This window comes from Halyomorpha halys, unplaced genomic scaffold (assembly GCF_000696795.3).
Source record: "Halyomorpha halys isolate HHAL.00 unplaced genomic scaffold, Hhal_1.1 Scaffold104.1, whole genome shotgun sequence".
Taxonomy (NCBI): domain Eukaryota; kingdom Metazoa; phylum Arthropoda; class Insecta; order Hemiptera; family Pentatomidae; genus Halyomorpha; species Halyomorpha halys.
In genome coordinates this window covers 1814179-1841861 of record NW_027107578.1, presented here as the reverse complement: position 1 = coordinate 1841861, position 27683 = coordinate 1814179, and the positions used below count along the sequence as shown (strand labels likewise).

Genomic DNA, 27683 nt, shown 5'->3' with positions numbered 1-27683 from the left:
TACTACCTTTAATTTTTCTTATTATATCTTACTTTTTTACATTTTATACCCCTGTTATTTTACACTTATGTTTTTGTTTTCCTTATGTAACTATGTGTTTGTATCTTTTTTAGCCCTGACGAAGCCCTGCAACGTGGGGCGAAACGTTGGCTCATTAAAAGAGTTTTTTTGACCGCACCCGGATCATATTCCTTTCATCTTTCCACAAGGTCAATCAACATCTTCTTAAAGTATTTTAAATTCTAAAAGTACTATTATATTGTAATTCCAAATGATTTCTAATCACTCAGCAAATATTATCTAGAAAAACTTTTAAAAACTTAGTTACAAAACTTGGTATTAATGTAACTTGGAATTTTACTTATGTACAATATGCCCAACTCAGCCTCTGTACTCAGCAATGTCCTCAGATTAAAGAGTTTTCGACAGCACTATGCACTAGCTGGAACCTCTATTCACAAAAAAAGCTTTATCTGATTTCACTAATGAGTTTTTCCACAAACTGTAAATACAGAAATAGATTGCTTTTTTTTTGTTAGATTTCAGAAGCAAAATAATATTCAAATATGCATCACTTTGAAAAGAATTGAATATTATAACTGTTAACACCATATTTTGTAAATAACTTGTGAATAGTATTTAGTCAGTATTACTGTTTAATTTAATTACATTTATTTTATTTATATTATTTTCATTGGAATTTAGTATTTGAGATGAAAAATATGTATTTATTTTTATGTGTAATAATTAAGATATAAAGACGGTTGATAACAGTTCTAAAACCTCGCCTAGCTACAGGCCGAACATCTTCATTTTTTAATCAGTTCCTGATAATTAGTGCCCATGATACTGTCTAACCAGCCCTGTCTGCGTTTATAATTTAATAGTTTGGACATTTTTAGTGTGTTAGTCAACAATAATGTTGATTTTTACCAAACCTTTTCTGCGTTTCGACTTGAATATAAATTGTTGCTAATTAGTTGGCTCGCATAATACATTAAAAAATTAGACCTAGTCTGCCCTTATAGTTAAGTTAATTTTATATTTGATTAAAGATTTTTTTAAATTTTACTTTTATTCATTGTTTATTTTTAGTTCAAGTTTTCAAATGTTTAGATTAATCAAATAAATGTTTATATCCGAACCAGATAGGTGTTTTTGTTCTTTTAAGGCTTTCCAAAATAAAAGTTGGATTACAATTATTGTGTAACAATAATTTTTACACTAATTATTAGGATGCTAACAGTGAAGACATTTTTCCTGCTACATAAGAAATAATATTTAAGACGATTAAACTGTTCGATCATTGCCCCTCCCTACCCCCACGCTCCAAATAATAAAGAATTTAACCGGCACCATTACTGTTTCAAGCGTATGTCTAAATCGTAACTCAACCATAAATTACACTTCGTTAATGAAAACTTTTTTATATCCAATGTTTTGAGGGGTATAAAATTCAGAATTTATTTTTCATATATAAAAGTATCATTTCAACATTTTTTATAACAATAAGATTTATAATAAAACGATATTATTATCATATGGAAGGCATAAACTCGAGAGAGGAGTAGCAGTTGAGCTAAGCCCTCTTAGAGATCACCTCATAACTCACGAGTCATCTTGTTTTCCCTTCTCCCCTCTAGCGGTGGTTCTTCTGAATTGTCCATTCTTCCTACTCAATGGGTTCTTCTGCAATGAACAGGCAGACCAGAAGTCGAGTTAAAAAAAAAAGAGACCATTTTAAAGAAAATGTTTGTTCGAGATGGCCGAAATTACTCTTACCATATATTTGAAAAATGAACGGTTGTCATCTTCGATCAATCGGAATCACATGTTATGTTGATCTACATAGAACTCGTATATGTACCTGCACATCCACCCTTTTAGTTAGAAAATAATAAAATATATTTCTCAGACCTGGTCAATGTTCTTGAAACGCACATATTAAACTATTTCAGGTACGGAACTACATAAGCCTTGTCCAGCTTGTGATGGTACGACTTCGGGTGATTGTTATAATTTTTTGTCTAGTTTTACAACGTACCAAGAGAACAGAACCCGATACATTCCGAAACTGTATAGTACTAGTCCGAAATATTTGTATAAAATCCTGGCAGTACCCACAGATTTAAATCCTAAATTATTCTTTTTAAATGTAACTCAAAACCTAAAACTTAGGTGGTATATCTTTCTTTTGAATATGATGTGTAGCTTTTGTCTAATAATGTTAAACAAGCAGTATATTTTTTTAAGAGTAAGAAATGTAAATATTATGCTTATTTATATTGTGCATTAATTATTTATATAAATGATTTTCAATATATTATTCTTGTAGAGTAACAATATTTGTATATGTATGGTATTAACCGCACTTATTAAATCTATTATTATGGAGTTGCCTCAACGAACAAACAAATATATTATTGTTATAATCTGTTTTAGATACACGCCTCTAAAAGTTCGTTTTATTCTTGGAAAAACCTTAACTTTTTATTCACATCGGACATTTTTCAATATCTCTGATAATATTAGTCCTAAAGATGTTTAGCAAAACTCAAACTATACTAGTAAAATGCATCATACTATGTGAGTAATAATTATCTTCCAGAATTAATTCGTAAAATACTGATATTTCGTAATTAAATAAAAATAATTTTTTTAAATAACTTTATCTTAGGAACTATTAATTAGTACTCAAATTATTTCAAGTCAAATGCACCATAAATATATTTCATAATAAATACCATCCTGGGGTAACAGTTTCCATTACTTTGCAACTACTTGCAAACTTATTGGTTACCAATAAATAGTTTTCTTCTACTATTTCGCCACCCGGACTATCTTCCCATAATATTTTAATTTTGAATAAATGTACTTCACAAACTACTGAGCGTAAAGAGGACTAACTATACAACTATTATAGCTAAATTTTAAACTATTCTATTTTGAAATAAAAAGGTCTATCACGTTTTTTTTTTGTGATATATATATCATATATAATATATGAAGCGGTTCGATTCTGGTCTGGTACGGTCAACTTTTATTCAGTGGCTGTCGCACGGATTGAAAACTCGACCTTCCCACTCTTGTTAGAAATACATACCTGTACGATAAACCCTTCCTCTCTTCTCCTTCGTATGCCAGAAACAGCCAGGAATGTAAGAGGTAAAAATTAAGCTTCATCTTTGATAAAATAAATTTTCATCTACTACGTGTTTCTGAAATATCTACTTTTAAGAATATTTACCCAACCTGATGTACAGTCTAGGTAAAAATTGAATTATTTTTAACAAAAAATTACATTAAGAAAATGAGACAAAGTTTTGCAAAATATTTAAATCTCCTTGAATTTTTAATATTTATTGCAACCTATCAAAGTTGGTTTACGTCCATACGTCCAATATTAGATGCGAGTACTTTTGGCCTTCATGATCAAATATTTTCAGAGCTACATACCCAAGATAATAAAATGCGAAGTGGTACTTCGGAAGACACGTTCTTCCCCCTTCCCTCCCCCCTCAATCCGGAACTTGACAAAAGCACTCAATGGAAACTTGGTGGAATACTAATTGAAAAGGTTTCAACTTGAGCATTTGTTTCGAAATCTGAGAGTGGCGGGGGGGGGGGGGCGTAGGTATTCCGATAACTTACAGGGGTTCTTGTTGCTCTACCATTGTCAAGTGGCATACAATTATCGGTTAATGCTCCACTCGGACAAGATTGAGTTTTACCGTGCTCTAATGATTTCCCTTCCCTCTCCCCTCGACTGGCAAACTCGTTTAAGTTGATTTTATTTGAATAAATTCTTCATTTTTCAATTATTTGGTGTCTTTTTTTTTTTTTTTTTTTTGCTAAGACTTCCGTTGGAGTCCTATACTGCCTAGCCATGGTTGAGGGTCAAAGTTCATCGTTTTGTGGGACCGCCACTCAATGAAAAAAGTCAACGTCCCAGGCCGGATTCGAAACGGCACCGCCAATAAACATCAAACTGGTAAGACAGTGTCTTAACCACTGAGCAATGGGCTCTTAATTTTCTTTAGTCTTTATTCAGCCAGTCTTCAATTCACTTTATGAATCAGTGAATGAGGTAGAATGATATGAGGTTAGTACTTCGGACTGGATCTTTTACCCAGTTTTTTAAGTATACTGTAAAATATTTGAAGCGGTTAAACAATTGCAATAATATAATTATTTTTTTATTGCGTGTTAATAAATGCATAATAACGATTAGTGTTTGGTATTAAAATATATTTATTTGAGTGCATAAGAAATGTGAAAAAGATATTTACTTGAAGTAATTTGGTGATATTTTTCTTGAATCTTTTATCTCGAAAACAATTTGACCGAATCCAAATGTTTAGGTACCGTTAAAAAGACAAGTTTTCTCTCTTTCTGATAATAGCGACAAAATATGATAGTATTTAAAATGATAAAACGGCTCTAAAATTTATTTAATTAATCATAAATACATTGCCTCATATTCTAAATTAACATTGATTAAGTAGAATCTGATGTGTGCTATTTAGTATACTTTCAACATTCTTTTGATACCATAAAAAGATCTTTTTTTTTGGTTTCAGGACACATAAAAAAGAAAATACTACTAAATATCTGTCTGTAGACCTGTGTAATTAGAATGATATATACTTTCTTTCTGACTTCCCTGATAGAGTGAATTTATCTGCCTATTTTCTAAGATTAACTTGAAAACTTCACTTCTAATGCACACTTCTGACAAATTCAAATGTTTCGGTATCACTAGAATTAAAAGTTCACTTTTTTTTTTTTTTATCATACAAATAAATAATTGATTTGCTAGATTTAAAGGAAACGAAAATTCATTTCGATATTTTTATAAAATCATAAATTCATTCTATTATATCTAAAATTCAAATTCACTTAGAAGAATACTATTTGTATAATTTGGTATGTTTAAACGTCCTTTAGATATAATAAAAACATGGAGATAATCAGTTGAATAGCCTAAGAGTTATGATAGATTTTAATATTTCTTATTCTACAAATCTAGCATTATGTACAAAAGATTTGCAAAAGATCTGTGTGTTATGAAAGAAAAAAACCAAGTCCATTTTGGTTTCCAACATAAAGATTAGCTAAAATTATCAAATCATATGCTCAAAGGTTTCTTTTTTTTTTTTATATGATAAATAAGGTTCTCCCCGATTCCTAAAGGGCCACATCCTTAGAGAAATAATAGGAGCTTTTAAATACATAAAAAGATAAAGAAAATAAATTAAGACCAAGAACTGGTTGGTGGCCCTGACAGCAGCCCAAGTTAGCCCAAAGGAAGCCAACTTTTAATAAAGAGAGCTGCGTCATTGTTGTCCTAATGAAAGGTAAATCCGGAGGAAAACTTTTAATAATTTCCATAGCCTAGTCTGAACGGGAGCCGGGGAGGTACCGCTCTCCCCGACAATGGTCCGGAACATCCTGGAGGCAAAGAGGTCCAGGAAACAGGAAGGATCTATTAAACACAATTACTGCCCTCCTCTTCTTCTTCTTTCCGACTCCTTGCCTAGGGGCTCAGCACTTAACTGGAACCCTGTCTCAGTTAGGAAAACAACTTAATTTAATTTAAACCCCCTTTTTATGGATTAAAGCTTATATTGATACAAACGAACTGCAAAGAAAAAAATATGTTAATTAATCCTTCTTTCTCTCTTTTTTTTAAATTTGTTTTTATACAATTTATTATTCATACCCACTACCCCTTATTTTAGGATAAATCTGAAACCTAAATTTTTTTTTTATTGCAACATATATAATTTTTTTTTTAAGTCCTATAACAAGGACTTATAATGCACCACAGCCCAAATAAATTTTGATTCACCAAGCTGGGATTCGAAGCCAGACACTACTGAACCAAGCGTTTTGGGACACATGTCCCAACTCACTCAGGCGTCAGGTCCTCACAAAATATAAATTCTTTTGTTTTATCTTAAAAATTTCGAGTCTGTTTTGAAAAAAATAATATAGTTAAACAGCTTGGAGAATGGAGTAAAACGGAGAGGGTAAACTACTAGGAAATGTGAAGTCAAAAAACCTGGTCTTATGATATCTCGGGGGGCGTGTGAGTGGCAGCTGATCACCGGTTGCCTCTTATTTCAATTTTGATTACAATGGCGGGCATTTCTAGTAACCTCAACATGAACCTGAACTGCGCCTCGGGAAAGTTATGCCTCATCCATAACTTCATTAATCAAGCCAGTTGAAGAGAAATACTTTTGACTCTTAGATGATGTAATATATTGGAGGGGGCAAGTCGCTTTGGATGACTCCAAGGCGTGGCAGAGAAGAAGCCAATCACAGGCTGCCATTCACAAGTTATTATTCAAATGATAGATATTTCTGATGACCTCAACGTGAACATGAGTTCCAACTCCCCACTTTTGCTTTGAAGGAGAGTAAGACATTCCATCCACTTGTTTGAACTTAATAAAAATATATTTGCATGATTGGGTTATTGTTAAAACCTGCTGAAATTGCTTTAAAATAAACAAGGATCATAAATTCGTACTATCTTTGAAAAACTGGTCCAAATTAGATGACTTTGATCTTAAATAATTTAATTAACTTTTACACAGCGGCATATTTAATTTACTAAGTTAAAGTTAAATATTGATTTGAGTTGCTGCCACTTTTCACTTCCGCACAGTTATCATCTCATTTTTCAAAAACAGTTTATGGTAAAATATGTTATTTTATTGTTAATACAACTGTTAAATATATAAATATAAATGTTTTGAAGTAATAAATAATACCAATTGTAAATAATAATAAAAAACAAACATGCAAGATGGTGGGTGTTTGACAAGCAGCAATCTAAAGTTATATTAAAGAGGACGTTTTCTCCACTTTGAGAGTAATCTCACTATCTAAGTTCCACATACAAGATTTCGCCTTAGCTTGTTTGTTTACACCTAATGGAGTGGGCAAGCTGCTAGGAAATCTGAAGCCAAAAAGGCGTATAATGAATTCGGGATGCATGGCAGAGGAATAGAAGCCAATCACCGGCTGCATTATGTTTCATTTTAGATTGTGGACAAATCTAGGTTTGAAATGGTGGACAATCCTATTAACCTTGATGTAATCCTAAGTTTGTTTGTTTGGTTGTTTAGTGGCGCCAAACTTCATTGGTCATCAACGCCATTTATATTTTATTTAATTTTGCTAATATTCGTTAAATTTTATTTATTTTTAATTTTTTTTTTTTTTTTATTATTTTTTTTTTCTTCCGATCAAGTTATATTTTTGTAAGTAAATTTTGTGATTTTAAAAACTGGAACACCAATTCTATTGCCTTATCATCGTCTCCAATGGTTTTTGAGATATCTTGGCTTAGTCCCAAGCTATTGAGGTGTGGTGTAAAATATGGGCATCGTTGGAAAACATGGCTTATTGTTAAATTGTTATTGCAATACTGGCAGTTCGGAGGGGTTTCTTTTGATATAAGATAGGAGTGGGTGAGCCTCGTGTGACCTATTCTCAGCCTAGTCAGTACAACTTCCTCTCTACGGCATTTGCGACTGGAGGTACCCCAGGGTTTGACATCCTTTTTAATAATTTTTAATTTGCTCATTGGGCTTTCGTTCCACATAGATTGCCATTGATCTTTGACTTCCTTTACAAGAGGCCTGCATATCTCTGACGGAGTTAAAATTGCTTTACCTCGTAATCCTAAGTTCTAGCGAGGTAGTCAACTTACCTTATTTTGGTTTCACTTTCCCTTTGAAGGAAGGCAAGGTATGTCACCTTCTGATACATTAAGGATGCTCTGAAAAACGAAAGGTCTAATACAAGAAAAACATACACTAAAGTAAAATCGAACATACGAGCGACAACAAGCGAAATTAATTTTCTCAGAGAAAATAAAAGAAATCACGTTTATTTTACCTTTAATATTCTATTTCTTTAAATTACATTTACAAACAACCAAACAAAGAATTAGATAAGAAAATAATTCTCACTGTTCTAAAATATTTGTTGAAACCTGAACGAAAATTAAGTTTATAATGTTAATTGCTAAGACCCATGAAGGGTCATGGGTTCAGTACTTGAGACAACGATTATAAAAGGAGTGTTTTTTCCAATCCTCCGGATTCTTCTCGAATTTAGTGTACTCACATAATGAGGCTTGGTTGACCCCAGGAGGGCTCTATAACTAACAGGGTTGACTCACTGCTACAGTGTAACAGAAAATCATTATCTGTCACAACCGAATTCGAACCCCGATTCTTGGTGTTGGTGGCATAGTGCCTTAAGATTGTGAAGAACCGCACTCCCGAACGGAAATTAATATTTTATATAAATTAAATGAAGACCAATCATTTTTTTTTTAAATCACTCTAATGTTCCAACTGTTTCGTCCGGGAAATGTATCAACTCGACTTATGAAGATTTTAAGACTGTTTTCGGTTTTTTTGGGATCAAAGCTATATGCAAATTAATGTCAGCGGCAGAGGGTCAGTTCGGCTTTAAAGAATTTCTGTTTCTATTGCAATTGTATTTGGATGGATAAACTGCGTAACTGAATGGTTGACCAAGAGCTTGTAACAAGAGGACTTGGACTTTAATATCGGAAGAGGGAGAAGGACTACAAAGAGGAAGCTCTATCTATTGAGAGAGAGGAACAAGATGGATGATGCACAGTTATCGTCCCGTAGATGAGATACTGCCCATAACTTACTGTTCAACTGCCTGTCGATAGCCCAATGTCTCTATATCTGTCTGTCTATGTCTGCCATAGTCAGTCTGTCTATTCCATCAACATAACACTTAATAATAATTATCAAGTGTTCGACAATGCATCTAATTAAATAATCACATAGTAAGATATATATATTTTTTTTTTTTTTTTTTTTTTTTTATTTGGACTTAAAATATATCTATCAATAATTTTGCATTATTTGAAAGTGCTGAAAAAGGATTGACACAAACTCAACTTGGTTGTATTATTATATCGGTGATAAATATTTTTCTTAGATAGGTATGATAAAAACAACTTCCAATTCGCAGAAAATAAACCTGAAAAACAGAAACTGGAGTTTTCAGAAATGAATATGAACCAATGATTTGAGTAATCCCATAATTCACAAACATGACAGAGTATAACCTCATAATACGCAAAAAAAATAACATACAAGAATAGATATTAGTTCAAGGCAACCCAAAACAATTTTTTTTTTGCAAAAATGTTGGTTTATGATAAACATGATTTCAAGAATTATTGTACGTAGATATCTCTAACAAAGTTGCTAATAATATTTTGTTCGGTGATTTTAGTGATATTAGCACTGAATAAAAAATAAAATGCAATTGGGCGCCATTTTTTATTCCAAGGGTTTTAAGGTGGCAGGCGTATATCATTTAGCTCATGTGATTAAAATAAATAAAATTATGAGTAAAATGTAAATTTTTCTACTTGAGCTATATAACATAAATCAATCAAGACAATAAGGATATTTATAGTATTTAAATTTATTTTTTTATGGAATAAGGAAGATAATAATTCCCAACTAATATGTGAAAAACGACTGATGAACAGAATATCCTATCAAAATAAGATAGTTTAATGACTGAGTAACACCAGCTAATTTTGAAGTTAATAAAGCAGTATTAAAAAACTATTTTCTTCGACACTTAACAGGAATCGGTAACATCTTTTTATTTTGTGAAATGTTAATCACGAAATGATCACTTTAGATTGAATTAAATGTTAATCTAACCCTTTACTCAGCAGTGTAATAAAAAATACTCAGCTATTAAATAACTATTACGCCCAACCAACCACAATTTTTACTTTAGGTCAAAATAAATCACAATATTAATTCTAGAGGGAGAAAAAAACTGTTTATTCATTCGTATATGCAACATACATTAAAACTTGTAAAACCAAGAATCGGTTGGACTACATCCAGAATAAACACAAAGGATAAATACACATTGCTTTATCATCAATTAACCGAAAATGAAATTGATTTAAAAAAGAAAATGCCAGAACTAATTAAATAGGCGGTAATTAAAAAGAAGGATGAAAACCTACAATAACAGAACTTAATAATGGAAGGGAAACAAGGGGCCAGGGGACAACGAAAAAGGTGATTTAATGAAAGATGGACGATTAGCCAGCTGTTGACCTACAAACAAGACTAAATATTGCGTTGGGGGATGGATTTGGTACCCTACTTCTATAGCTTCTATTGTTAATTCATTAACAAACATATTATTCTACCAAATATTTTTCGCATTTTAAATAGTGTGTTTTTGTTCATATTAAATATCATGTTTGAAATGTGTATGTGATTTAATTGCTTATATGGTTTACCAATAATTGTCTTCTATGTAATTTAATTCTTCTAGTATGCCATTTACTTCTTCAATTTTTTTAAAAGTTATCCAGAGTAATATTTAAGCCTCCAAAACTCCATGGATTGAGTTTTTCTATGTCCTAATATGTATGTGTATATATATATATATATATATAGCCAACACACATATTTAGCCAATTTAAAAAAAAAAAATACTGGTAATTTAAAAAAAAAAGTGGTTCTGGTAATATATTAGTCTTGTAGTATGAATCAATCAGAATTAAGGTATCCTAATACCATACAGTGACACATAATGTTTCATCAATGATTGTAAATAAATGTAGAATATTTTTAGTAATACAATAATTTAAAAAAAAATTATAAACACTTTTTAAGTCATAAATTTATTTTATGGAAATATGAGTTCTGACTGAAATAAATCCTATTTACAACTAAAATGATTTGTTTGAAAACCATCATCATGTTATAAAATAAAAAATAAAAAAATTATGTAATGTGAAAAATCGTTTTGGATCAACCTTGGCTTCTGATCCAATTTGGAATATTCTTACAACGAGCTTCCTGAAAAAACTATTTTATATACTAGAAATGTCTCTTTTTATGATAAAATCGACGCATTTCACATATTTTATTTAAGTATTTTCATAATTTAAATTTATTTGATAATTAGAAACGACGTTGAAAAAATAAAACGTTATTCCAGTAATATTCCATTATATTATAATAGTATTCCAGTAATTTCAATTAGTTTGAAGCGATCGTTAGGCTAACACCCACAATGCTGATTTCTGAGAACCAAAAAACTCTTTCTGGGTGAGAAGGATACCTCTAACCTGAACCCATTTATCAACATTATAGTTTCCCAGTACTAAAAATATTACACTTTCTCAGTCACCCTTTTCTATTTTTTTTTTAAAATGTTTGTAGCTCTTGGCAATAATTTTTTTTTACCTTATTTTGTAAGTTTATTTATTTTAGAAATTTTCCTTTGCCTGAACAATGTGATTGGGAACAATATTATTGACCATAAATCGATATTAAATACAGAGAGACGGACAAACACGAAAACGTTTTTTTTTTTTGTTTTTTTTCTGGCATGAATACAAATTTTCTGATGAATACTGATTTTCTGAAACACTTCTTCTTAAAACGTGAAAATAATTTATTTGAACGATTAGGAAATTTATATTGTAAAAAAAAAGAAGACAAAAGAACGTTGATTTAACGATTTACGCTGTTCCTCTAAAGGGGGTTTTCATTTTTAATTTGTGTGGACTAAAAGTTTTTTTCTTTTTCTTGGTAGTAAAAATCATTAAAGATAAAGAGGACTAAAGGAGACATAAAAAGGAGATAAAGATGGGGCATTGTTCCAAGGATAAAAATCCACATCCTTAACTAGGAGGTGGGGGTGAGCGGAGGAAGCTTAAATAAATATAGAAGAAAGGGGCCATCAAACATTTTTACCTCTGGCATCTCATTAGTCGCCTTCTTGTCTTTCACATCTTGTCTTCCATCAACTTTATTTTTACTTTCTTTGAATTTTTTTTTTTTAGAATTTTTCAATTTTTTTTCCTTTACCCCTACTTTCCTTTAGTCGGTAACCAAAACAAAATTATGGAAATTATAAACGATACTTTACCGTCGGAGCAAAAGCTTTTGTTCCGGTGAAATTAACAATTATTTCAAAATTTTATCCAACAACTACTCTTTGTCAAAGCAAATATTTACCAGAATACACTGTTATTATATGCATATGGCCACCTTGAATATGATCGCATTTTCTTTATTAAACAATAAATGAATGACTATGGAGTCAGATTATTGTTAATAATTTAGTTTTACTACGTCATTTCAGATCGTTGGTGAATTATATATTTTCAAAAAGAGATATGATGCCACAAATTTTTATAATTATAAAATTATTTTTTAAATAAAAATAATTTTATAATTATAAAATTATTTTTTAAATAAAAATAATTTTATAATTATAATAAAAATTGTATATATAAATTTTATAATTTGTTATAGGATGCCTTTCAGATACTTGTTATCATAAATATCCAGGCTAAAATATATCTAAAGTCATTAAGTTATCTTTTTTATTTTTATTTATTGATATTTACAACTGTATAAAAAATACAACAAGCAAATTTTATCATAATGACATAATGATAATGATATGACACAGCATGTAGATAAACTACCCAGTAGTAGAACTCTAAAAACATTTTACGATGTATGGTCTCGAGGCCATCTTTCTTTCAGGCACTTCGCAGGATTGCCAGGAATGGAAGAGGAAGCAAGGTTAGAAACTAGTGAGTTTAGGTGGTTAGGGAGTTTATAATGGAAGGAATGATATCGGGTTCGGGCTAGATCAGTTACATAAGGAACATTTAGGTCTTTATGGAGGGTTTATTAGTAACAAAATAAGGAGCCTTGAGGATTTTACGGAGGATTTTGGATTGTAAGGATTGGATACGGGAGGAATTTGAAGGTTTAGTGGAGCCCTAAAGCTCAGCTCCATAAGTCCAGATGGGCCTTATTATTGTCATGTAGATCAGTCTTTTGTAATGAGTTGGAAGTTTAGACCGTTTGTCTAGTAAGTGCTGTAATAGTCGGAATCTGCGTGCAGTTTCCTGTCTTTTCAGTGTTGAGTGAGGATTCCAGGTTAATCGTTTGTCAAGGTGTAGTCCAAGATAACGAATCTAAGAGCCACATTATTAAAGTATACTGTAGGGCAGTCGGCAGGTTTACGACAAAGAGTAAATGTGATTTGATGGGATTTATTTGTATCCTCCAATTTCGACTCCATTCTTTGAGGGTTGTGATATGGGACTGGAGAGTTTGGGATGCAATCAAAAGGTTATTACTAATTGTGAGCACACATGGGTCATCACCATACGTGGTAAGGATAGTGTTAGGAGTTGATGGGATGTCAGCTGTATAGACGGTCTAGAGGATGGGACCGAGGTAGTATGAGGAACACCAGCGTATTGAAAATAGAGAGATGAATAAGAACCATTGTGGTTTACTTGGAATAATCTATTAGTAAGAAAGGAACGGATAATGAGAAAATATGTAGGAGGTAGGAATTTACGAAGTCTGTAAAGCAGTCACGGGTGCCAGACTCGATCAAAAGCCTGCTCTATATCAAAAAAGACTCTCGCGCAGTACATTCCGTGCTCCAAAGAAGACGAGACAACGTCCATCATACGATGACATTGTTGGATAGTGGAATGGAATGTTCAGAATCCAAACTGGTGATCTGGGATTATATGATTGGAATCTAGGATGGGGTAAGTTAATCTTAAAGATAAAAAAATACAGGTTCATTTAGATTAGTTGCTTGTTTTTAGAGTACAATAATGTGTTGATTAGTTCAAGATTTAACGTTACCAAAAGTAAAAGAAGTACCAGAGGAATCTCAATATTGCAAACCGCATTATAGTGAAAACCTCGATATAACGAACCTCTATACAATAAAAATCACGGTATAACGAATATCCTAAAAACCTTGCTAGAAGGAACTGCCATGTAATAAAAACCTTGAAAAAACAAAAATATAATGCATTTTTAAAATTTAACTTTATGTAACGACTAGTGCGCGTAAGCAAACCTCCATATGACGAATTCAAAATTCTACCACAAAAATAATTTAGCGTTTTGCAACAAATTTATGTAATTGTAACCTCTATATAATGAAAATATCTTAGTATAAACAATTGCCAATATACCTTAATGAAACAATTAGGAGTTTCTGAAGTTTTTTTTAATGGTTCCATTCAATTTTCATGCAATGGGGAGTTAATATACAATATTATAAGATAGACACCAGCATTCAATCCTACTGACCTTCCCCAAGGTAAAACAAGGATGTTATAGCTCAGCATTATTGTCCTGTTATTCATTCTTCCTACTATGATATCCTCCGAAATCTGTAACGGCTACAAAATCATCTCATTATAATTATATTGAATGCTTTAGTCGATGCAGTCAGTCTTTTGTATAAAGATTTAAGATTATGTAAATATTTTTGCATGTAATTTCACCATGTAACCAATGTGGAGTGATTTACATAGTTAGTTCCACTACTTATTAAATTTTGCAAAAATAGCCTTGTTGACCACAAAGTTACTCCCTAAACAATTAAAGTTACTCCCCAATCCGCTGATTAAAAAAAAAAAAAAGAAAACACGAGCAGTTATGGATCTGTAACAGAACGCAAACTTTCCCGTTCGGGTTACCAGGAAGTGGCCATATACTGCAGAGTACCCTTGGTGTAATCCCTTATTAACTGTATAACAGTCATATATGGATATTAATTAACAAAAAAATATTTAAATGTTTTGACTTTCACTAATTCCTTAATTATCTTCACAATTATGTATTCGGCGAAAACTAGACATGTAAGTCATTAACTCTTTTATTTTATTTTTTTTAATAACATTTGTGTATAATTCTGAGTTTTACTTACAATTACTATTGTATATATTTTTTTAAGTGTGACCTAGTATATATGTCATTAGATAAGACTAGAAATGATACGATAATACCAAAAAAATGATATAAAATTGAAAATTCCGTCGTTTACATAAATGTTTGGCTCCTTTTAATTTTATGATTCAAATTTATGAAATCTTATTGTTAATCATGAAAGTGTAGATAAATCCTAAGGTAACTTGTGAAGACAACCAGTTGAATGCGCCATGACAGATGAATAAGCAATGGAGCTTATCAACGCTAAGCGGGGAAGCATACGTCCATGATCAATGGAAATTAGTGTCATTAAATTATTCAACAGCAAATCTCGCATCCAACTCATTTTCAAGCATAGCTTTTCAATAAGATTGGATTAACATTTAATTATGTTTTTATTTGGATATATTAAAATCTTTAAAAAAATGTTATTAAAGCCTTTGTACCAACTAATTAGATATAAAAAATTTATTTTTTAATTGTTAAAAAAATACCCACACACGAATTATCTTTCTACTTTGGTTGCTACCAATTCTAATTTGTGTATAATCCCCGATAGAGATTATATTACTTTATTTTTTTTTTTATAATTCACTTATTTCAAAATTTCATTATCCTTCTAATTAGGATCTGAAATGTTTTAGAAGACGTACTGATTATAAATTAATAAAAAAAACTAATAATCCAAACTCAAACGATTTTCCATGGATGACGGAAAACTGTTTCAAGAGATAATCGTGATACAAAACACACACAAAGCCAGACAGGCCAATAGCTAGTTAGAAAAAAAACTGTACATCGAAAATAATTTTATCTAAATACAATACAATCCTAGCCAAGGTGTTACGGAAAGTATAAATATGAGTAAAAAGCCGAATCGATGTTAATACCCAGGGTTTTCATTAGAGAATTTTATTACTTTTAAACTAAACGCCTGCATAATTGACTGACAACACCATTAATACGTCGTGAGTTTTACGTATTGTATATCTTTTCTTTGATGCAAATAAAAATAAAATATCAAACAATCATTCCACATAGCGAACAGTTATTTGGCTAAATGCCAGAACAACTAATGTCGAAAATTCTCAGTCATGGCTTAGGGGTTTAATTTAAAATCTGTATGATACTTTGAATGAGAATAAAAAGTAATTTAAAAAAAGGGGAACGGTGAGTTTATTGCATATCTCTTTAAAATTGGTATAGCAGGCGGTTGCCTTCAACTTTACCCTACGGACGTTTGCAAATAAATTCCATCTCATGCGTCTGTAAATATAACCCAACAGAAATATTTTAGTACTTGCACGTGCGAACATAAAGAGTGTGTATTAACTTTTTTTCCAGAATAGTCTCGAGTTTCTTTCAGAGCTTGAAACTCGACTACTATAACAAATTTCAATATTATTTATTTTTTGATAATAAATCCATTAACGGCTCGCTTCTTGATTTAAAGAATTACACATCTGATTATGTAAATTTATTCAGCCCTATTTAGATGCCTCCTTCAATGTAAAATCAAGACAGCATGAATCGTATGTTACAACATGACGTCATAGGCGCTCGTCATATGTCTCTCGACTTTCTAGTCTCATATTCGACCACAATACCTTATATATTTTGGGGGGGAAGAGAGTTGTAAACTCCCGCTAGATGGCGCAGTAAGAATAACAACTTGTAACTCTCTTCCACCTAAAAATGTAGACAAATTGCAATCGTTTCGTTGTGAAACAATAAAAATGAATCATTTTGAGTTGTGATGTTGTTCCAAAGCGACGATATGAAGCATCAGAAACCCTTAAAGAATTGTATGTTTTCCCATTTTTATGCACTTAAAATCACATACTGTCTGTCGCTTACATAAAAGTTAAGAAGCTTAACTGGAAAATGCTCATTAAAATAATTCATTGTCAGTGTTTAGAATAGTTCTGAGAATTATTTGATGAGGATCCTAGTTCAATAGTATCAGTGTAAAGACAGCCAAGCGCCCTGGTAATGCATACCTCGCTTAGATACTGAATAGAAGCCCAAATACCTGGTATCCCGAGCAAGTCCCTATATTCATCACAGATCAATTCATCGCTAGAATTATCTTTACTTTGTAATCAATAATAATTCACATGCTAAATATCATCATGACGCGTCAATAGTTGACCGTGAATTATTATGAGGAAGATATGGTGGGGAGTGTAGTCAGAAGTGAAGAAAACTAATCAGAGCTTTATATTGCTAATATTTTTGATTGATTAATTAATCGGAAATTCGCAGCAACTTTGTGGAATTTTCAGCTTCATTTGCCCTAAAGAAGGTGAGAAATCCTGACCAATATGTTGGCACAATAATATTAGTTGTATATAACACCTAACATTACTCTCAATTACCTTTCCTTCCCATTAATTATAATCATACTATCCAAAAATCTTTAAAATTGCATTAATCTAATTTTTAAGCCCCTCCATCTAATTGCACTCAAGACTAAAATTTTGTTAATTAAGAATAATACGAATACGAACTCTTCTAATTATGATAAATTATAACTGATTTCAACTAAATCAAACGTGTCATTCTTTCAAATCCATACTAGACTTATCAACTTTGTAAGTAAAATCTATTCAATCATTAATAAATAGAAGGTAGCATAAATAATGTGTGGATATAAATATATTTTAGTACTCATTTTTATACACGATAGCTTATTTACTCAGTTTTTCTTCGTAAGTGTGATATGAATGAGTGAATATATGTATTTCTATTACTTTATGGCCTTAAATATAGCATGTAATAATATTTAACAAAAAAAAACTATAAAAAATACTTTTATTGAAGTATTAAAGTATAACTCGATAACCTAGAGTTCGAATTGGAAAAAGCAGAGATATATACCTATACAAACATCAGATATATATACATATATTTGATATCGTTAGTTTACAAGAGAAATACACTCAATCAAAAATTAATGTTTTAAGATACTTAATGATATTTTTTTTCAATATTATGGGAATAGTTTATTTACTTTTTATAAACAAATTTCTAAGATACTAATAAATTCTTTGGATTTAATCTTCTTAACACTATGGGAAACACGAAATACATCAAAACTAGAAACTCTTGACTTAATGTGTTTGACTAAAACGATATTCTCTTTGAGGTTATTGTTGTTAATATTTTTTTTAAATATTCCAGATTTTACGTTTTAATTTCTTCAAGAAATTATTTCTTCAGAAATAGAGCTTGAAGCTAAAAGATATAAAGCTTAAAGCTAAGAAATAAGATCGGTATTGATTGTTTTTTCCAGTTTAGCACACGAGTGTTAAAATGTTTAATACTATTTCTCTAAAGAGCAATTTCAAAAATGACCGAATCTTTTCTCAATCATTGATTATAGATAATCTCAAAATATAAGTAAATGAATTGATTTCATCTTTTTCAAATTGAAATAACTACTTATGAAATGCAATTACTAGACTTGGCCTATTAAGTTTATGATAATCGACATTTAAATGCCTTGGGAATCCATTAAAATGAAAATTCATACTGCTCTTAAATAAGAGACAGACAATAATTTATAAGAGACAGATGAAATAATCTTCAATGCTTGGCAAAATAATTATTTTTTCTTACACTTTTTTTAAATTGTAAAAACACGTTTTTCAATAAGAAAATTATAAAAAATTAAAAGAGAAACTAAATAACTGATGAATTTAGATTCTATAAAACTTTTATCGAAATTCAAGCACATTGTTATCACTCATAAAACGTTTATTTTCTTACATGTGAATTGAAGCATTCCCGTTGAAAAAAAATTAAAAACCAAAATTTCTAAAAATTATTTTTTTTCCAATGATATAGTGATTTGTTGAAAAGCAGATATATGTAATAACTTGTTCGGTTTAATGTTGAACGTTTCCATGGTATCTTAAGAAGGTAACTTATTTTACCTAGGTCTTGGTAAAAACCACTGTATCAGGAAAAAAAATATTTTTAATCTTTTTTTTCAACGTTAACACTTCAAGTTAAATAGGAGTATATTATTTAAATTGTTAATTATTTATTGTAAGGATCTTTTTTTTTTTAGTAAGATTCTTAATTATTATTGAATATCAATCAAAAAGCCTAAGGAAAAACCTTCTCTAAACTATTTTAATATAAAATTACATAATAAGAAAAATATATAAACTATTTGTGAAAGTTTATTTAAAATTCTGCTTATTTCCAGATATTTATGATAGTTTATTTAAAATTCTGCTTATTTCCAGATATTTATGATAGTTTATTTAAAATTCTGCTTAGTACCAGCAGCTTGTAATAGTTTGTATAGCCATTGTGATAGTTCATTTAAATTTCTGCTTATTCCCAGCTGTTTATTTACTTATGTCAATCTCTCGGGCCTTCTATAACTACAAGATATAAATTAATAGTTTACTAAAGATTTTGCACAGATTATTTATATATTTTTTAAATTTGTATATGTTTATTTATATACTTTTTACAATCAGAACTCAGCAGACCCCTTAAATTACAAATATTGGAAAGATGGCAGGCCATGTGGGACGAAAGTTCTTCGAGTAAATTAAAAGAAATCAAAAGAGTAGTAAAACCATGGTCGACATCCTACCGCTACAGCTGAAAGGAAGTTGCTCTAACCCGCTTGAGAATAGATCATACTCTCCTCGCGCACTCCTACCTGATCAGAAAACTGCCAACTCCTACATACAAATATTGTCAGTCCATTCTCACGATAAAACATATTTTTGAAGAATTTACTAACTATTTGCCAACAATAAACAGGATAGGACCCCAGATTTATCAGAAGCTCTCCCAGATGAGGAAATTAAAGTTACATTAATGTTTAAATTTTTAAAAGTACATTTAGAAAGAAGGCTAAATTATAAATTATCTTCGATTTTAATTTTTTATTTATTATTTTTTATTTTATTTTATTTATTATTAATATTTACATTTGTATGAATCACGTTCCTCTTTTAAATTTGTTTGAATCACGTGTGTGTGAGTGTGGGGGAGGAGGAGTGTGCGTGCATGTATGGTGTTTGTAGCTTCATGCCATACACGTTGATTACCAGAGGATTTTACCCCTTTAAACAACAACCAACTTTTTACAATTTTATATTTATTACTTTTTTATATTTTTTATTTTTATATTTGTAGCCCCTCATTTTAAAATGTTAATAATTTTTTTAGATTTTAATTAAATATAATTGTGCCTGACCATATTGGATGTCTGTATTTAGAATTTTTACTATTTATCATACTAAAAGAGTTTTAGATTTAGATATATAAGTTAATAATAAAAGAAAAAAAATGAATAATTTTATTAAAAAAACAGAGTAAAAATTATGACAAAAAGACAAACGAAAATATAGAAAAAGATAAATATCAAAGAGCTAAATCAAAAAGAAAAAAAATCATGCACTACTAGTATGTAATTTAATACATACTGACTATGCCTATGTAATATACAAATAATATGAAATTGTCGAACTAGTCTTAGTATGCTCTGTGTGTAGCGACCCAATGCGGTTGGGCGCCACTAATTTTTTGAACGAAGTGTTTCCCCTCTGTTGTACCTAATATGATTGTCTCATATTTATTATTCAATAAATTATTATTTTTTTTAAATATTTATTGAAATATAACTATGTTTCTACAATTTTTTCCCGACCCCTTTATTAATGAAATTGACTGTTCATCTTCTTACATTTGCATACTTTTTTTTGCCGATGAGTACGTCCAATGCCACGGATTCTGTCGGATTGTCTTTGGAAAAGGGGAGCTTTAAAATACATGACCATCTGTTGAATATTTGGACTGAGGTGATAGGAATAAGGAGAGTGTCACCATCAGTATGCATTGCCTAGCTTCGATAAATGACTACCGCGATATATAAAAAAGGAAACAACAATTTCTTTTGTTGGCCACTTTACGGCCTTCTGCTTCGATACTTCCTCTAACCTTTTATCGTCCGTTCGGGTCTCATTCCGTAAAACATTCTTGAAACTCTTCTACCACTTGTGGTAGTGAGGGTACGCCGGGACCAATAAAATGTAGCAGTAAACTTAGACCATTTAGTATTTACGAGGACAAGATGGTATTTCGTTCATCTTACGGACGGTATTAATGAATACTGACAAACATTTTCCTATCACAATAGTGAATTTTCCATACAGTATTTCCCGAACTTGTAACATTGTATTAAAGATTTAATGGTTTGTTTCTATTTTTGTTCCAAATACACGATGAAAATACTTCAGCTTCACTTACTCATATGTTTATTAAAGAATCAATAAAAAAAAATCAGGATATGACTGTTATGTAATTAAAATCTTTTTTGACAATTTTTTGAGTAGACACGTCTGAAGTTTATCATACAAAGCAGTAGTGACATTGGGATTTGCTCCATTACATTTTTTCTTTAAATAAGAATTTTATAATACTACAAATTTATGTTGTGATATTTATATATTGAGCACTGATATAGGTTTACCATACACTGATTTTTTGCTAACCGGCAAATTATCACAGTAAAATATGAAATATATTTGTTACTTTTACTTTGTGTTTTAAGAATCTGAACATAGAACAACCAATCTCATTTAATCCACGCTCTAATTCTTCTTCTAATTCCACGATTTAATTCTTGCCTCACACAACAACTTACATATGTTGATTTTAACTAAAAAGTGGTTTAAGTTCAAGTTAAAATATGTCAATGTTTACAATAAAAAATAATAATAATAAAACTGCTTTCAACTTGTCACAAAGAAAAATGTGGCACTATTCAAGAAATCGATTTGAAAAAATCATTTAAAAATAATGAAATTACTAAACTGAAGCCGTTGTTTAAGAAAGGTAAAGTACATATATATTGATAATACTGGGTTGAGAAAGAATTTAAATTTAATTAATTGGATATTCCGGATATTAGAAATTAGTAGTTGCCAGCTTATAAATAAGCTGGTGAAAGGGCTTTAGCGATAAGACAAATGGTCAAACCTTTCAGCAGGTCTTACAGGTACCGATCGTACGGTTGATAAGAAGCAAGATTCAAACAATCCCTGTATTGGCTTACACTAAATCATCATAGCACCGAGACATAAAACGGCGGAAAAATTAAAGTGTTTTGTGGATCATCACCTTGATGTTTAGGTCGAGTTCTTGTTTCCACCCCCAAAATTTGAACAGCCAATGAAATGACAGGAAAGAAAGTAAAGATGAGGATATAATTCGATAAGACGGAAGGGAAGAATTCTTATGAGATAATTCTACAGACTTCGAGAGAGGTAGAGGTCTGAGCTAGGAACAACATCAGGTTAGCCGACGAATAGAAGACATCTGGGCCAGCAAAGTCAACTAGAGAGAAAGGAGACCACCTTTGGAAGGATTCGACCCAGCATGCTTTCAAACCATGTAAATCCTAATAGACCAAAACTGTAATTTTGAATGATAAGTCTGTTGATTAAATAATAGTAAAGCCCATGATAGTAAATTTGAATTCTATTTATACAATAACAGTGATTCATAACCAATATCTTTTATAAGATCATTCGTAAAAATAACTCATTTGTAAAAAAGTGTAATAAATATAATGTTATACCAACTTGATTTTATGGTTTAACTATCTGATTATCACAGCTTAGTAAATTGATGACATGAAACTTTTGTAAAAGTATACACAATTATATGTATCACACCTTAGCTAGGGGGTCTGTAGTTTCTAGTCTAATTTAATTTAAATAGATTTCAAGAACAGTAGGTCGCTTCCTTATGGTATAGAGTTGTATAATATCATATATAATACATATACATAAATAGATAATAAATCCGGTTTCAGGAAACTCCATCCGCCTTAGAACCACGGTTCACTAGAAACATAGTATTTTATTAATTATGTGAAAGCGTGTGAGGGAAAATCTTCCCTTCCCTCGCGCCCCCAGTATCCCGTGATTGAATAGGGAGTAGAGCAGCATTGTAAAATTATTTAAAACTAGGAATTAGAGTAGTAATTGTATCAAATACCTGTAATTGAATCTTAAAACATTTAAAAGCAGAGCAGGAACAAAAATTAAGATTTATTTTGAATCCCATTGAATTAACTTTAGAATTCAATACATGCATTGTGAGTCTACCAATAGAATATTTTCCAGTGAAGAAAAATATGTTTATAAATTCAATTTCGTATAAAAATTCTAACTGAGAAAAATGAATGCACGTCTCTTCTGCTGTAGTGGGTTTGTTGTGCCGAGTCTAAATTGTTTTCAGACAATAAATTCCAGTAATTTAGGAGTGAATTGAGAGATTAAAATAAAGGTTTTTTTGTGTTCTAAAAAAGGGGCGTTTTACGATTCACTGTTTTTGTTTTTTTACATTTAAAAATATGAACAAATGAAAAGGATTCGATAATCAAATTAATTTGGCTATGAATCCATTTTCTAGCCCAAAAGTATGTATAGGAAAAAAAGGCTGCCAAACGCCCGCATATATTATTTCTTGAGCTTTTCAAATTCCAATAACATACAAATGTGTCCAAAACGTTCTAAAAAGTCAACAATTTCGAAAAAAAAAACTATATTTTGCGTGCCTCACTGGTTAAAATAAATTCGGTTGTTGAATTACAAAGTAGAGTTTTGACAATAAATATTATTTTATCATAAATACCTAATTTAAGACAGTTGTTCTTTAAAATTTTACTCTGTAGTAATTAAAAAACGTTAAACGATCAGATCTGTAATAAATAAGATAGAATAAAAATGTATACATATAACATAAATAATTGACATACCTAGTACACTTGCTATCTTGGGCCTCTCCTCATCGACTGTGACTTCCTCCTGCGTCGTGTATACACCAAAGACATCAGCGATGCAGACGATCTTCATCTTGCTCGGGGTAAAGGCGTTCACTTCGTACTCCAAGAGCGCCATAGTCTGGTACTTCTTTTCGACAGGAGTCCTCGATATGTAGCTGGAGTTCACCTGTAATGGAATAAATTCAGGATAGAATTATGAACATCTTGACAAAGTTAGGAGTCAGGAGATATAAGATTTGAGAACATAGTGTGTTGCACCTAGAACAGAAGACGTCCGAAAAATGGCCTTTTTCCAAAATTTAGAAAAAAAAAAATGGTATTTTTTATGATACGTATCTTCATTTTAAATAAAAAACAAAAAGTAGATAAGACGGTTAAAGTGTATTGTTATATGAAAAAAAGGTCATATTATCCCCATATTCGATAAACTGTTAACAATGATGCAATTTATTTAAAATAACACATTCTTACAAATTAAAAAAACACATATACGTATATGTGCAATAAGTATATGTTTTTTTTTTTTCATTTTTAGAAGGTGCCAAAATAATCAAAATATTGTTCTAATGATTAACAGAATTATTCGATGAAGTATTTTAGTTGTTCCGTTCAGGCGATTGAACTGTAACCTACAAGATGCAACAGGAAGACGTAGTCAACGAGGTCAATTATAAATGTACGTTAGAGTTGTTATTTTGATTTTGAAGTAATTTTTAAAGACCTAAATGTTCCTTATGGAACCGATCTAGCCCGAACCCGATATCATTCCTTCCAGTATAAACTCCCTAACCACACAAACCCACAAGTTTCTAAACTTGCTTCGTCTTCCATTCCTGGCGATCCTCCGAGGCGCCTGAAAAGAAGATGGCCTCGTGACCTTAAATTGTAAAATGTCTTTAGAGTTCTACTACTGGGTAGTTTCTCTACATGCTGTATCATATCATTATGATCTTACATCAAATTAGCTTGTTGTATTTTATATACAGTTGTAAATGTCAATAAATAAATAAATCAAAAAAAAAAAAGTCATTTTTATATAAGTATTCTTTAAATTTAGTTTTGTCTTCTTCAAAGATAATTTATAGATTGCATCATCGGATAAAGTTTAAATGATGAAATAATAATAAATAATACGTCATCAGATTACCCCGATGGTTAAAACTGGAAATCGTCGAGAACCCGCCACTACAGCCCATCTCGGAAGCTGTTACTCATAACGGAAATTGGTTCATGAGATGGGGTTAAAATGTTAAAATCTCTCAAGGAGTGAATTTATTGACACCTAAGAAATGTAATCCTCCCATACTTAGGCTCGGGCTTACATAACCTTTTAAACATTTAAATGTATGGTGGTATGATGATGTACTTAAAATGGCTCGATTTTGGTCTAATGATTTCTAAGACATTGGTGAGATCCATACATCACTTGGAAGAGTACTATAGTAGCCACAACGAAATAAGGCGAGTCTGATAAATTGCCACGTAGCCAACTCTCACTCCACAACCTAATTACCGGAACTCACATCAAAATCGAAACACAGAAAAGGTCTAGTTTCGGACTGTAATGGTGACTAAAACACTCAAAAATGTCTAATAAAATAACATCAACCAAACGCAGACAGGGCTGCCTAAAGACACTACCAGGGCCACTCATTAGACGGAACTGCTTATTAAAACAAAGATGGTCGGCCTGTTGCTAGGCAACCTCTTAGCGACGATTCTCAACCCCTAGCAACTGCCTCTATTACTCATTATAACAAACAAATATAATTACATTTTTTTTTCTTTTCAAATAACTAAATCTAAATAAAAATAATTATGAGAGATAGTTGACCGTGGATGATAAATGAGGAGAAGATGGTTGGGAGTGCGGTCAATGAAAAACACAAATAAGTATAAATAATAAATTTATAATTATAAATAAATAAAAATAGATGTAACTAAATTAAATACTAATAAAACTCAAATACTATTTACAAGGTAATTATATATTATGGCGTTAACACCCACAGTAAAATAAAGATTGCTCAAATTGATCTTAATCTCGACATTATTCTTAAACCAAAGTTATGTGTCAATCGATTTTATATTTTTAATATTAATGTTGATATGACAGTCGATATTATCAACTACTGTTAGTTATTAAGCTAAACCGATCCGCTAATTCACTATACGGAATGTTCACTCGTACTGTGCTAGTGTGCTCACATGGTTTAGAATGATCACCCAATTTTTTACCTGCTTGCTACTATAAATTGCTACGGAAAGCGGCTCAATAATTTATAAAAATATAATAGCCAAAGATGAAGATTTCAAGTAGATTTACGATTTTAAAACTATGAGTCCAAACAAAATATCAATTTAAATGTTTCATTTAAAAACGAACGATATGAGCGAAGATAAGCATCATTGACGCCCCATGTAGCCAGTAGTAAAAAACTAATTTTCTAGCGATCGCAGTGAGAAGAGAGCCATTTATTTCTGGAATCTAAAGAAATCATTTCTTCTGTTGAATTCAACGCTGCCTTAAGCGCTTTTCAGGAAGCGGTTCCCTGGGTAGGGACGGAAGAATAGAAGGAGAAAAGAGAATACCGAGAGAGAACATGCCGGCCTACTATCCACCTGAGTGAGTTTAATCCAAATTTTCTTTCTTACCAAACTGGACCACGATCTTCAAACAATCACATCAACTCATCAATATTTGCAATTATCAATGGCCACAATTCAAATTTTCATCACCTAATCTAACCATAGTTTCCCTTGGCCACCCCTTTTTATAATCATTTGAATTATTCAATAGATTCTAGTATTTCTCCTGTCGACTTTCTACAACGAAGCAAATTATTCGATAGATTATTTTTCTTTCAATTTAAGTAAATTTTATTTTATTTAAATTTCTTCAGTAAAGTACACCTATAAAAACTCTATCAAGACATTCTAGAGTGAAGTAGCGCATAGCCTTAAGTTTAAGGTGCACTTCAACAACAATACTAATATTTTAGAAAGAAGTAAAAAAAGTGAAAGAGGTAGTTACAAGTTGTAATAGGTTTTTTTACTCAATCCATCAATGTTCTGCATATTATTTTGGAAATAGAGAATTGGTGTCAGATAAATTATTCAATACTTCAAATTTTCTACAAAATAGAATGGTAATAACATCACGATCACTTTAACAAGTTACAAAACAAATCCGATATAGCCATTACTACATTGCGAGGAACCAAATAACTGTATTGAAATGGACCTATAGGCACGCCAGTCCGAACTGCACTCCAACACACAGTACACAACATGTGAGGCAATAATAGCTCTATCGATTGTATCGTGTAATTGACTATTCGGCGAGGCTATTGTGATTGGGATCTCGCGCCGGGATTACAAACAGCCCATGTGTACAATACATTTTAAGCATGCAACATCCTAACGATTAATGTTGACGATCATTGATAGATTATTATCGGGCTTGTTTATCAGTTAAATTAACGAGAGAGTTCCGAGAATTAAAAAAAAAATATCTGCCGACTAAACTACGGGTATATATTAGTATTTTTACTAAATTTTATGTTTTAAAATGGAATAAATCCTACGATAAACCTAACTTCCTTCCATTACTTAAGTATAACTTTTCGTTCTCAAATACTCCAACCTCATATCGCATAAGACGGAATTAACAACAATAAAAATAATTAGATAAAATGCAAAACAGAAATAGCCAGAAAGAACGGTTTGGACAAGGGGAAAAAACACACTCATCTTTCTTTATCTCACTTTTAGCCACAAGTTTAATAACTCATATTGTTACTGTAGCTCGTAATCCACCATACAGGCGTCACATTTCTGCTCAAGACTGTCATCAACAGCTAAGCCTTCTTACCTATTTACTTTTATATTTTCTTTATGTACTTGATGCATGTATTACTATTAATAACTAGAATCACTATTTAATTAATCTAAATTAGTATATATACATATTTAGTTAACTCTAGTACTTACGTAACATTACTTTCAAATATTAATTTTAATTACTTTAAAAT

At 31.0% G+C, this 27683-nt stretch overlaps 1 protein-coding gene across 2 annotated transcripts in view; it reads right to left on the bottom strand.

Annotated features, from left to right (window-relative positions):
- The window catches only part of LOC106677602 (uncharacterized), a 938458-nt gene that overhangs the window by 106187 nt on the left and 804588 nt on the right, over window positions 1-27683 (bottom strand). For both annotated transcript variants that reach the window (XM_067045967.1, XM_067045966.1), the window contains exon 6: window positions 23623-23815. In XM_067045967.1, the coding sequence (XP_066902068.1) occupies window positions 23623-23815 (193 nt within the window). The remainder of the gene's footprint in view (window positions 1-23622; window positions 23816-27683) is intronic.